The sequence below is a fragment of the Cryptosporidium hominis genome (assembly GCF_000006425.1).
Source record: "Cryptosporidium hominis TU502 chromosome 7 CHRO017099, whole genome shotgun sequence".
In the NCBI taxonomy this organism is placed as follows: domain Eukaryota; phylum Apicomplexa; class Conoidasida; order Eucoccidiorida; family Cryptosporidiidae; genus Cryptosporidium; species Cryptosporidium hominis.
The window spans coordinates 18387-32010 of record NW_667431.1 but is presented as its reverse complement, the minus strand read 5'-3'; the positions used below and the strand labels follow the sequence as shown (position 1 = coordinate 32010).

At 34.2% G+C, this 13624-nt stretch overlaps 7 protein-coding genes across 7 annotated transcripts; 3 read left to right on the top strand and 4 right to left on the bottom strand.

Moving 5' to 3' along the window:
• Positions 1 to 2654: 2654 nt before the first annotated feature.
• Positions 2655 to 5732, top strand: Chro.70496 (hypothetical protein). The annotated part of the gene is made up of 1 exon (XM_662835.1): positions 2655 to 5732. The coding sequence occupies one exon, from the start codon at positions 2655 to 2657 to the stop codon at positions 5730 to 5732; it is 3078 nt and encodes a 1025-aa protein (XP_667927.1).
• A 657-nt stretch (positions 5733 to 6389) lies between these two features.
• Positions 6390 to 7541, top strand: Chro.70495 (UBP1 interacting protein 2a). The annotated part of the gene is made up of 1 exon (XM_662834.1): positions 6390 to 7541. One exon carries the CDS (start codon positions 6390 to 6392, stop codon positions 7539 to 7541), a length of 1152 nt encoding a protein of 383 aa, XP_667926.1.
• Positions 7542 to 7614: 73 nt separating this feature from the next.
• Chro.70494 (CDC14 A) lies at positions 7615 to 8976 on the bottom strand. Its single annotated transcript, XM_662833.1, has 1 exon — positions 7615 to 8976. The coding sequence occupies one exon, from the start codon at positions 8974 to 8976 to the stop codon at positions 7615 to 7617; it is 1362 nt and encodes a 453-aa protein (XP_667925.1).
• A 717-nt stretch (positions 8977 to 9693) lies between these two features.
• On the bottom strand, positions 9694 to 10248 carry Chro.70493 (60S ribosomal protein L6 (YL 16 like)). The annotated part of the gene is made up of 1 exon (XM_662832.1): positions 9694 to 10248. The coding sequence occupies one exon, from the start codon at positions 10246 to 10248 to the stop codon at positions 9694 to 9696; it is 555 nt and encodes a 184-aa protein (XP_667924.1).
• A 682-nt stretch (positions 10249 to 10930) lies between these two features.
• Chro.70492 (elongation factor 1-gamma) lies at positions 10931 to 12079 on the top strand. Its single annotated transcript, XM_662831.1, has 1 exon — positions 10931 to 12079. The coding sequence occupies one exon, from the start codon at positions 10931 to 10933 to the stop codon at positions 12077 to 12079; it is 1149 nt and encodes a 382-aa protein (XP_667923.1).
• An 85-nt stretch (positions 12080 to 12164) lies between these two features.
• Chro.70491 (hypothetical protein) lies at positions 12165 to 13043 on the bottom strand. The annotated part of the gene is made up of 1 exon (XM_662830.1): positions 12165 to 13043. One exon carries the CDS (start codon positions 13041 to 13043, stop codon positions 12165 to 12167), a length of 879 nt encoding a protein of 292 aa, XP_667922.1.
• A 157-nt stretch (positions 13044 to 13200) lies between these two features.
• On the bottom strand, positions 13201 to 13527 carry Chro.70490 (hypothetical protein). The annotated part of the gene is made up of 1 exon (XM_662829.1): positions 13201 to 13527. The coding sequence occupies one exon, from the start codon at positions 13525 to 13527 to the stop codon at positions 13201 to 13203; it is 327 nt and encodes a 108-aa protein (XP_667921.1).
• Positions 13528 to 13624: the final 97 nt, after the last annotated feature.

The window sequence follows — 13624 nt, the reverse complement described above, 5'->3', positions numbered from 1 at the left end:
AAAAGGGGTAGGTGAGCGGAGAATAAAACGATGGGGGAAGAATAAGGAAGGGGCGAGACAGAAAACCGGGCGGTGAATGGACGCACACCGGTCGGATAACAGGAGAAACTAAACAGAGAGAAGTTAGGAAGGCTGCGTGGGGGGGGGGGAAGGGGGGCGAAAATAGTAAAGAAAAGCGCAGGGGGGATAAATAAACGGGGGCAGGAAACAGATTAAAGGCGAACTAAGGTAACGGAATCCAGGGGGAACAGAGGCATAGGGAAGAAGGAGGGGGGGCAGGAACAGGGAGGGAACGGAGGGGGCGCTGAAAGGAAATAAAAGGGTAGGGGAGGGGGGTTGGATGTGGGGAAAAAAAAAAAAAAAAAAAACCATCTAAAATCATCTTTTCCTAAAAATTTATTCCTAATTATCTTAAATTTATCTCTTTTTATTTCCTTCTCATAACTTGAAATTCGATTTTTAGTTTATGCCTTGTAAAAAAAAAAAACTAAATTAATAAAAAGCTACTCTCAATATTTAAACAAAATGAAAATTATTCATAGAACTTAACTGTGTATTTTCTCAAACAAAACAAATCTAAATTAAACTCACTAATCATTTCTTAACTTTAATATTAAATTTTCAAATTAGAAATGTTTTTTTTTTTTTTCATACATGCAATATTTTCAATATAGGCATAATAAAAAAACAAATATATATTAATCACTTTTGAAAAGGCGCGAAAATGGCCGATCTCAAATTCAAAGTAGTGCATACGTGAGTAAGCCACATATTTGGGATTAATGAAAACTTAGAAAAGAGATTGGTAAAAGAAGATTATCCATATTAAATGAGAAACAAACAGTTAATTTCATGGTTAGCTCTTTTCATTTTGGTAGTTGTGGCATTATTTGAAGTAAAATATGTAGGATCTAGTATTGTTACTGAAGTGAAATCAGGTACAGGACATATATTAGAACAAAGGGGTTTAGGAACAGAAATAGGAGAATCACTTTTAACTAAATCCAGTTCAAAGACGTTACAGAAAGCTGAAAAGAAAAGTGAAATTAAGAAATCAAACAAAAATAAGCCTTCAAGTGATTTACCTAGTTCTATTTCAAGGTATCCAGATTTATTGTCTAAAAAAGATCAAAATGAAAAAATTAGTCGAATAAATATTGAGGATGAAATTGCAAGTGCTCAATACTATTCAAAAATGAGTAAAATATACTCAAAAAATCCAAAATCTATAAAAAACACAAAATATCCTCTGTATACTTCAAACTATTTACCTGAAGAAAAACGTATTGAGGGCTTTTATACTTCTGGATCAATGTTAATAATGGAAGATAGGATTGATGATGAATGTGCTGGTCATTTACTTGAGGCTGAAGGAATCTCCAAATCCAAAATGATTAGTTTTAAATGTCCATCTGGATCAGCAATTTCCTATTTGAGATTCGAATATAAAGAGTTAAAATTCAATGCAAAAAAAAAGAAAGATTCAAACGATCTCAAACATATTGAAATAGCAATTACTGGTTTGGGATTTGGATGTGATGATAATCAAAGTTTTATTTATTTTGGAAGTCTTGCTAAATCTAATATTAGATTATCAATACCACAAGAAAAGAAAATGTGGATTCACAAGGCTAATGCATTTATAGAAAGATCAATCACTGGACAAGAGTATCTTGCAGGATTTTCAGCTTCAGGAATTGATGGAACATTTGGAGTTAATGTTCCAAATAATGATTTTCATATTGCTTATGATTTAAGAGAAAATCCGCCTTTTATACCAAGATCTCAATTCTCAAAACATAAAGAATGGAGTGGAAGCTTTATGACAGGAGGTTGTATTGGGTTAAAAACGGACAAAAAAATGAATCTTATTAATAGAATAGCTTTAATTCCAGTTACTATTCAGCCTATTAAAACCATTCCAATTAATTCTTCTCCAGAATCATATACTTTTGAGAATTTTAGTGTCAAAACTGATAAAGTACTTGCAGTTCCTAAGCTTTGGCCAGAATGTCAAATGCTTTTTGGAACATCTTCAGGTAAATATCAAAGCAATTTCTTTCTCTTTAAACTACCAAATTCAATCAACCAGTTAAATTTCAACTTTATTGAAGTTTCATATACCTCAAAACATATCCCAATTTCAATCGAATTTAGGGAAACTGTCTCAAATGGCTCAGTCCTACTTGGAAGAAGAGTTACTGATCCTTCAATTATTAAAGTGTCTAGAACTGGATCTATATCCCAAATTACAATTGGAATTACTGAGGAAAATATGAGCAGACTCCAATTAGGATTTGTCTCATATTTGGAAATTGTTATTGATGGAATTAGTACTATATTTATCCAAGAAAGAGTTCCAAGCTTTAAAAGAACTTTCTCTGGAAATAATCTCAAGTATATCTGTGCTGAAGTTTCTAATACTGGAGCTCTTTTAGGATTTGGTGCTTACTTTACAAAGAAACTTTATGTATTGCCTTTCATTCAAGGAGGAGTACAAACTCATTTTTCAGATCTACAAGGAATCTTTTCTTCAGAAATCTTTGATTCTTCCAATCCTAATCTTGAAATTGAAAAAGTTCAGTATTTACTTCCAAAACATAAAAAAAGATCATTAATTCCAGTTGTTGACTTCATTTCTGATAGAACTATAGATGTTTACCAAGGGAAAAGTATTACAAAAAATATCTGTAACTTTGGTGCTTCATCCAAAATTAAATGACGAACTTGATTATTACTTAGTTACTTGTAAACCTGGATATTTTTTAAAGGGTTTGCATGTATTTTCTAATACTTCAGAAGATATTATTCAAGCTTTTCAAATAGCTTGTGGAAATGGTGAAGTCAGAATTGGTGAAAAAACTCCTAATAAGGAAGGAATTACAATTATGGAAGACGTACAAGAAGCTCAAAGTCTTGGGTTTGAAATTGGATATAGAGGAGAAAATCTTTCTGATGAGTTTATTTTGGTATCCTTGAAAATCTATAATTCTGAAGGTAATGAATTATTTTATCATAGAACTGTTGACAAGAAACTTAAACAAATTATCACTTCCGATTCAAAAATTAGCTGGAGATATGAAAAAGATGGATCATTCAATGGAATGTGTTTGGGAATTGAAACAATTAATGGAAGGTCTGTAATTAAAGGAATCACCTTAGCAAAACCAGAAATTCCTGGAGAAGTTAAAATTAGTCAATCTATTGTAAGACCTAATATCTTCTACCCTGGAGAATATAGAGCTTTTGGATTAGCCTATATTGCTTTTGGTGATGTTGCTATTGCAACCAGAATAGGATCCTCAGCTCCAGAAGAATGTAGGAACGAATGGGTAATTAACCGTAAAAATAAGAAATTAGAAAAACCTAAAGATATTGGTACTTTTGCATTCACTTGTCCTAAAGGACATGTTATTACCCATATACACGCAAAGTCTAATAAAAAGACTGAACTAATGGGAATTGTTGGACTACTTTGTTCTGATGGATATTCTGGAGCTATTATTGGGACTTACCAAGATCTTATTACAATAAGTAATGTCAGCTTGGTTGAGAATCTCCTTGATATTAGTCCACCATATTATATTCATTCAGTTCTTGCTGGAATCCCAAAAATTCTCTCTGATAGATTTCTTGCAAAGCTTGAAACATATTCTCATACTTTCTCTGGAGAAGCAAACTTAATATATAGATATTTGTCCAGTAAAAATGGGATTAGTCACAAAAAAGGAACTAAATCCAGTGAAATAAAAGATGGTCCATTTGATACATTCTGTACTTTGATACAAAGTAGACTGATTAGAAATTCAATCAAGTTAAAAAAGGAAGGTATATTAAATATTGGTCTTAAACCTGCTCCAAAGATGGAGACACTCAAAGGTGGAAATCCTATTAAATCTGTTGGAAATATTTTTGTTAATCAAATTAGCTATCCTCAATGTCAAGTTACAAGAGCTCCATTAACAACAGAAATAAGAGAAACTTTCACTGTCTCATGCCCTGATTCTAGTTCATTTACCAAAATTATCCCCTTGAAAATTTCACCAGAGAATAATTCCAAAATTGTTGCTTTTATTATTGAATGTGACAATGGAGGAAGAACTTTGATTGGTTATTCTTCAATAAAAGTTGATCTGGAAACCTTAGTGGATATTCCACAAGATTACAAAGGATATTCAAAAGATTTACCTGCTCAATATCTAACAGAGATTGATGTTTCATTTGATTTCAAAAAAACAGGAATACAGGGATTTGATCTATATATTAATGATGGAAGATCTAGTATTTATCCTGTTGGTGTTAATAAGGAGGAAATTCCTACTTTATATACCAGAAGATATATTGGATATTCTTTGTCGATGATTTGTTTGGAGTTTGGAGAAACATCTAAAGAAATTACTGGGTTTGGAGCATACTTTAAATCCCAAGGCTTATACTGGGAAGATGAATTCATTTTACCTCCAACTCAATTTCCTTTTATTAAAGAGGAGAAGGAATCCCTTGAAAACAAGAATTCAAAGGTAGAACAATCCAAATTCGTTCAAATTTCAAACTCATTTATAGTTCATGAACCAGAAGCTATTTGTGAGAGCTGGGCAGGAATTCATAATAGCAAAGTTAATCTAAGCTTTGGTCTATCTTGTGGTGAAACCACTATAAAAGAGATTGCCATTTGCTATAATGAAGATAATTCCGAAATTATTGGTCTTAAAGCAGTTTGTGATGACAAAGATGAAAATTCTTCGTTTAATATTGGAATTTGTAATGATAAGAATTTGAAAAAGGCCATTAGTATGACTAATGTTTCAGAACTTGAATTTGGTTTCAGCAAAAAGTCAAATACTTTTGGTTTCTTTTTGGTTTCCAACTCAGAAGGAGTTGTTTTAAACAAGTTCAAGACAAAAGCTATAAACTCTGAAGGTCTTGGATCAAGCATTTATTGGTCTTCAGATTCAAATCACGGGAAAATTTTAAGCACTCTTTGCTTTGATTTGGATGAAACAAACGGAAAAATTCATGCAGTTGGAGTACCATTTGAAACCAACGAGAAAGTTTGGAGTAAAATTGAGCCTCTAACTATAGATGAAGAAATTAATCATGCTAATAGACATTATGCATCAGAACCTAAAGAAAGCAAAACCGTTAGGGGAATTCCAAAGGTAAATTCTCATGCAAATTTGGAGAATATTACAACTCTATCCCTTAATGAATTATATGGAGGCTATGTAACCCATGATAAGAATGAATTCTCCACTTATTGCAGAAAACTGGTTGGAATACATAAAGATAGCTCAAAGAATACAGCAGTTCTTTGTCCGATTAACCACAGAGTTGCAACAATAATGTTATATTTATCCTCTCCTCCACCTGATGGAAGAATTGTTGGGATGTACGTAGCTTGTCATAATCAGTTCAGGTCAGAAAGAGTTTCCGTGGATGATTCCTGGACTGGAATGTTTGATATCGGAACTAAGACTGAGTATATTCTAAAACAAGGGAGCGCAGCTACAATATTCAAACGTCTTTCATTCGGAATGAACTCGAGAAACAATCTGATTCACGTATATGCTAGCGATGAAATAGGAAGAAAATACTTAATGTACTCACAATCCGGTGAGACAATTTCAAAGTTCACCGAATACAACCAGTCCGAAGGGTACAACTATTTGAGAGGTCTATGCTTCGAAATGGATGATAAAGACATACACAGGATTGGGTTTATAATTGAATAGGTTAGGTAAGCTTATAGAAAGAAATTAAAAATCTACTATACCATCCGTGTCTCCCCTCTAAACTTGTATTTTGTTATTTAGACTCAAAATATTTACTCTCATGCTAGTGGAAATACTAGTTTTTTTTACTTAGAGTTCGCTCACCCGCCATATTTCTAAACAAAAAAAGAAAAAAAAATTACATACATTTATATTTCATTAATCTCCAGGAAAATTTATCGAAATTTAATTAGTAAATTTTCTATTAAGATTTGCGTTGTTTTTCCAAATACTAATTAACAAATAAAAGGCTCTGATACTGAAGCCACAGATTTCAAACTAAAGAGAAAATAAAAAGAAAAAAAGTTTAGAGAAACCTACACTAACTGAAGCTTTAGAAGGCAAAATTCAAAAATCAATTTAAAGAAAATTCTTCATGTTAGTTATCCTCGTAATAGAGTTTTTAAAAAGTATATGAAACATTTGCGCGCCTAAGTAGAAATATAACAAATTTTATTTATCCTGGTCTTAGAAATTCTATGATCATTGTTTGGATTTAATTAATTAAGCTGTGAAAAAATTGAGAAAGCTTTTAATATTGCTGATGTAGAATTGAAGATAAAAACGAGTCATCCAACAAATGAGTATTTTTTATGGTCATTGAAGTGAATTTTGAAAATGACGAACAAAATAGGAGCTAAAAAAGAAAGAGACATGGAATCTAAAGAGATGTTAAGTAATTGCCAGCAATTACCTTGTTCTGCTCTTGAATTTTTGACAGGGGAATATGAGCTCGAGGAGGATGGTATAGTTGAATTTAGAAACGTCGTTTCTCTGTTATCAAAAGAGCAGCTTGTTGATATTTTAAGCAAATCTGCTTATCTTTATAATATTATTGGTAATGCTTGTAAGTTAATTGTTGAAAGAAGCCCTGTTAGCAGAAGAGTAATGGTTAGAAACATTTCCTTCCAGACTTCAGATAAGGTATTTTTGAATTTATTCGAAAAGTTTGGTGAGATTGAGGACTCCACCATAATTCGAGAGAAGAATGGGAGATCAAGAGGTTATGGATTTGTTACGTACAAGAGTAGTGAATCAATTAAGAAATTATTTAACGAAAATTTAATTCTTAATGGGAGACAATTATTGGTCAAATTAGCTGCTGATCCTTTTTCTGAGTTTACATGCGGCCCTATTGATTGTAATAAACAGGTGTTGGAATCCAATCAACGCCTCACATCCACTATATTTAAAAAAAAGCTTTTTATTAGAAATTTATCTGAATCAACAACCAATGAGAGCCTGAGACAAGCATTTTCTGAGTTTGAAGATATTGAAGAGTGTTTTGTTATGCGTGATCATAATACTGGGAAATCTAGAAAGTATGGTTTCATTACTTTTAATAACCTAGGGGACATGATGAAAGTTCTTCAACATCCAGAAAGAATTGTGGATGGGAAGGTAACATTTGTCTCTCTTGCCTTCAAGCAAAAAGATACATCAAATGCTAATAAGAAGTCGGATACACCTGCAACAGAGCTTCAGGGTTCTTATCCTCTGTCATTCCCTGTACAATCAGGATACTTTTATGATTATTATAATGCATTACCTCAAATGCAGCTTGACTTACAGAATACGAATTTAACTTCCGAAAATGTAAGAAACCAACACCAGATGGAGGTTTATCCTTACGTTAATCAATGCTATTACTCCTCAAACCCGTGTTTTACACCTTATTTCATCCCTTATACTCCATACGGTGTTTATTCCAATCTCTATGCTTTACAGAATAATCAAGAACATAATTCAAAGGAGGAAAAGGAGAAGTAATCAAGTTTTAGAGGTATGCAATTATAATCGAGTTTTATTAAATAGGAAAATATTACTATTTATAATTAACTAATTATTTTGAGATGATATTTTTTTTCGCATGGACCAACCTTTCACCTTGGCCAGCATCACCTAAGATAGCAATATTGTCGACAGCACTGAGGTTCGACATCATCTGTATGACTTCTTGTTCTATAGAAATATCGTCATGATTATTGGTAGTATCCTTCGATATTTTATTCTGTTGCATAGTAATAGGATATTTACTAAGATCCGAATTTTTGTTTTCCATAAATTGTGAACTAATACACTGTATTTGTCTGATTTTGGCTTGCTTTTGAACTGCATCTTGGACTTTCCTAGCTATAAGTGGGATTTTTGTATCAAGTCTCATTTCTGGAGGGAGGATTGAGCCTCTCGCAAAGAGATTAGGTTCAATTTCATGTAGGAACTGTTGTTGAGGTCCTAATACACTTCCAGGTCTTGCAATTCGGTTCCATCCAATCCATGCAGATGCTGTAAATCTATAGTTTTTGATGGCATAGCAACCAAGAAGTGTTCCTGTTCGTCCAAGTCCTGCTTTGCAGTGTACTGCAAAAACTCCTTTTTCGTTTTCAGTAAGTTCCAGGAATCTGTTAAGTATATTTTGTGGAGGACAGGAACCATCTATGAAGAAGAGTTCTTCATGTTTGATTCCATTATTTGTAAATCTTTCGCTCTCATATTGTTTCTTATTAAGACGAATAACCGTTGAGACTTTGAGCTTTTTAAAGATTGGAATATAAAATTCGGGTGTAAGGGAAAAATAGCCATCCTCGTCAACGCTTGTTCCACTTGGACCGCTAAAAGCTATGAACTTATTGGGAATAACCCATGAGATATCTCCATTTTCAACCTTTTCATACGTACTATATTCATTAATATCAAATGTTTCATAATCAAACCATTTCAATAACATTGCATAATATAATCCTAGTAAACAATCTCCTACAGTCAGAGAGTATGAACATGGTCCATATGTTGCATCTCTGAATGAAAGCAAGGGTACAGAGTTGAATAGTGCAAGAGAACTTCCAGGAGTCTTTCCTTGTCTGATCATCATATAACAACATGCTAAGAAGGCAGAGTTGGTTCTTTTTTTCATATCATACACGCTAGTACATTGAACAATATATCCTCCGGTACTTTCAACAGTCCTGAGAAGGTTATCAACTTTTTTGCAATACTTATAAATGCATCTCAGATTTAATGGTCCAAAGTCTTGGAAGAAAGGCTCGTATACAAGTTCATCATCAATACAGAAATAATAATTAGTACCTTTTTTATCAACACTTGTACTTGGTACATTACTAGTACACAAACTCCAGTAGAACTTATTTTCTATCAAGGTAAGAGAGCCTTGGATGATATTATTAATTTTCTTTCGAGAATTCATTAGAGTATGATTTTTAGATGGAGAGCTTTATTTTCTAGATTGTGAAATGAACATGAATTATCAATGGGACAATAGAGGAAAACTGATGAGAATAACAAACAGTATGGTTCCTATGGATTTATTTTATAGTATCTCTCAGGACTGTTTCTGCTTCAAATTCTTTTTCTTTAAGGAAAAAAAGAACATGTCATTTGTAAAATTGACATCTATATGGTATCGCCTATACCGGCGCCACGTCACGTCTACATAATTCATGTAAAAAATGAGAAAGTAGCAAAAATGATAAAAGTAAGATAGTGATTAGAGACAGATATTGTGTTAGAGAAGTTATATAGGTAATTTAAAACTTAAATTATTTTTCGGATTAATTTTTTTTGAACCATTTTTTCTTTTTCTAATCTTTTCACTGTTCAATGGACTGAGGAATGTTGTAGGAAATGCAAGCCAAATGAGAGTGGCGCCACGATAAGCAAGGAATCAAGATGTTAATCTATTAGGGTATCGAGATCATTGACCGTACAAAAGAAGTTAATACTTAGATTTGAGAAATAACAAGGAGAGAGAAAGAAAAAAAAGAATCAAGATAGTCCGTTATAATAATATTAACGCTTGTATATTCTAAAAAAACAGTAAAATGGTAATGGTGTAGGTGAATTAAGCAAGCTATATTAACAGAGTTAACAACTTCGCGGTTCCTTTCCAAAGAAGTCCTGTAATTTAGAACTTGAGCTTATGGGGGAACATGCCACTGGTCAATGTGAATCTTGTCTTTAAATAGCTCATCATCAATGGGTTTGACTGGATAGATGGGATAATAGAAGCGTCCAAAGCCTGTTGGGTCTTCTTTCTCTCCTCACTGACGACTCTGTTTACTTTGGTTTCCTCACCTTGGTCCATAAAAGCATCCTTGCTCTTCTTGAGCTTGGATCTATCAACCTTAAAATACTCATCGGTGAACTTGGAGACGTCTGCCTTGGAGACATCAACCTTAGTACTGGTTGCGATGATATAGGCAGGGTTGACTCTTCTAACTGGAACACCATTCAAAGCGTATGGACCTGTCACAACTACCAAACCTGATGGAAGAGCCTTCAACATAACGACTCTCTTACCCTTGTATGGACCAGCTAATAGGATACAAACAACACCTGGTTGTAAGGAGCTTCTCAATTTTGGGGCAACTACTGATGCCTTGCGACGAGAAGAGTATTTTCTTCTAAGAGTAACCTTGACACGATCACGTGGCTTATAGAGCTGAATTTTTTCTGTCATCTTCAGATTTTTTTAACCTTTAATATAGTAAAAAAGAATAACCTATTCTACTTTACAACGCTTCCTCCTTTGAGGCTTTTTTTTCCCTTGCCATTGCTTTTTTCTTGCAAGACAAACTGAGACAGTTTAAAGACATAAACGTTAATTTTGCTTATTTCTATTCATTTTAATTATAAATTTTCTTCTTTTTCTTATTTATTATATTTATAGTTATTGTGCAAATTATGCCATTACTTTCGCCTATTTATTTCTCAAATTATCTTAATTGTTCTCAGTTGCCGCCCAATGTAGACACGCGCCACGCGCACACGTCGTAAATGAATATTAAAATAGGTAACGAAATAAAAATTCAACAAAAAAAAAGTATATTCATTAGATAATACATATTTGAACAAAAGAGACTTTGTTAACATATTTTTATTTAATGACGAACGATAGTAGATGTATTAAGCTTTATATGAATTTAAATAGTAAATAAATAAATAATGTTTTTAGGCGGAATACATTATTTAAGCAACTAAGATTTAATAAATAATATTCTCACAGAAAAAGGCGCTCAAAACATGAAATTAAATAACCTTAGAACTACGAGGGACAGAATTGACAAGATACAATTCTTTATTGTTTTTTTTTCTTTCTACTTAAGTTTATTTTGAACAATTGTTTCACTAAGTAATTTAGGATGGTGTACACATTATTTGGATTAGATTCATGTCCATTGGTATCAATCATCAAATCTGTTGCTGAGATCACAGGAGATAAGATCAGCCACAAAGTGAGTGACGGCACAGACCACAAAGACTTGGATTTCCATCTTACATTTGGAACTCCAGTGCTCGACACTCAATTTGGAAAAATATTTGGAACAAGCACAATATTGCGTTTCCTTGCAAGAGGTTCTCCATATACTAACTTATATGGAAGAACTGACTCTGATGCAACCCATGTTGACATGATCTTGCAGTACATCGACACAACTTTGTCATCACTTGTTGTGCCACTTTTCAAGAAGAGTGGGGATGTTAAATCATATGTATCTGAATTAACAAAGATATTTGAGAGCTTTAACAAGTACTTTAACTACCGTACTTTTGTTGCTGGTGAGCGTATTACTATTGCTGATATCTTATTAGCCACTATTATTGATTATTCAATTAAGTGTTCTGCTGGTGCTCTTTCATTGAAGAGTTGTGTGAATCTACAAAGATATGTTGACACAATTCTTGCTCAACCTTCAATCAAGAAACACTATGGTGAATATGTAAAGAAATGTTCAGCATCTAAGGATTCTCAGGCTAAGCCCCAATCTGGATCTGCTGATGCCTCTGAAGAGAAACCAAAGAAGAAGGATAACCCATTAGATAATCTCCCTCCAACCTCAATGAGCATGGACGAGTGGAAACGTGTATACTCAAATACTAAGGACTTGAAAGGAGTCGCAATGCCCTGGCTCTACCAGAACTTTGATGCCAGTGGATATAGTTTCTACTATATGAAATACAACAAGCTCCCAGATGAATTGGATGTTGCATTCAGAGCAAGCAACATGGTTGGTGGCTTCTTGCAAAGGCTCGACAACAACTTCAGAAAGCACTCCTTTGGTGTTATCAATATCGTTGGAGAAGGTAATAACTTCGACTATCAAGGAGTGTTCATGTTTAGAGGAGCAGATATTCCTGAGGAGATGCAATCCCATCCTTCTTACGAATACCACACCTTCACTAAGCTCGACATCTCCAAACCTGCTGACAAGAAGCTCATTACTGATTATTTCTGCAATGATGACGAGGTTGAAGGACTCAAGATCCAGGATTGTAAGGTCTGGAAGTAAGCATCAGCTTAAAACAGATTCAGCAAGAATGAGTAGTTTCTACGGGATGTACTGCCATAAATGCTATCAAGTACAATGAACTTGGTTACCTGACTTCATATGTGTTTCCTAGGACGTACACTCCCAGAGGAACAGTACTGTGACCAACATTCTTTCTGCTCATTAGGAGTCTAAACACATACAATGAATCTTCCCCAGATGGTTTATCGGGATATGGAACTTCTATCAAAACACTCCTTTTGATTGTTAACCACCCATTATGGCAACAGTAGAGCCACCAACCGTGAGTTTCTGGCCAGTTAATTTCAGTTAGCTTATCGTTGGGATCCCATGGACATTTTAATCCATACTCTTTGACAGCTTTTTCAGCTTCTTTAAATTCCTCCTCGTAAGAGTTCCTCAAGAGTTTACCTTCTCTTTCAATTTGGTCAAGGTCGAATTTGGTTTTAATATCAATCATGGATTTTTTTGGCATTTCTCTGGCTTGTTCTGTTGTATCCATCTGCTCCACGAAGTACTCAGTTAAAAAGGCATCCATATCTTTATTGGCTTTAAAGGCTCTGGAGACATACTCAACTCTTTGTGGATGCATTAGATCATCACTGTCAAAGAATATTATAATTTCATTTTTGGCTTTGGATGCTCCATAAAGTCTGTTTGATCCTGCTCTGTGGTTTGGAGGAGGTGGAGGGATTCTGAAGAATGGTCTAAGATTTCTCAGACTGCTACTGTATTTCTTAACTTCTTCCATTGCCTTAGCCCTGGCTTCAACCTCGTGTTCTGGAAAATCAAATACGATAATTATTTCTTCTGGTCTCAAGGTTTGTAATCTAAGTACTGACAGCAGAACAGGGAATGACCTTAAGTCATCAAAAGCAACTGGAATAACAACTGAGATATCTGGATCAAAATGATCCATTGGTACTTGTCCAACAGCCTCCACTTCCTTTTCTACTAATTCCATAAACTCTGCAAAGCTCCCATCTATCAATTCCCTTCTGAGCTGTTCCTTGGTCTTTGTTTGTGTTACGCTTTTTGCTCTTAGATTCTTATTGACTTCGCTTCCTAGAAATGAACATTCGTTAATTCGGTTGTTTCTGACGAGATTAGGGGATTCAGCATTAGGCTTTCCTTACTGTTCCCTTTTCCTCTTTCGTTCTTATCTCGAACTTACCTTCACTGTTCTGGGCCTCTTCCTTTTTGGATTCATCTTCTGGTTCACCCTTTTCCTCCACTCTTGGTACCCCCGGACGCTCTGTTGGCTTTGTTCCCGGCTCCTCAGTAGAGTTGCTGTTCCTATTGTCAGCCCTATTAAAGATTGCCGGAAAAGACGAGAAGATTCTCTCTTGCAGGCCTCCAGTAAATCTAGGGTTTCCTGGAAACATCTGGTCTTGTGTGAAGACCCCTAAGAAAAGACTAACAAATACCAAAAGTCTTAAGGGACTCATTTTCTCACAAAGTAACAAGTCCTGGCTTTGATTATACGTGCTAATACGTTTGTTTAGTGTGAGTCTAAGAGATACACTGCAGGGGAGTCGCTAGTTT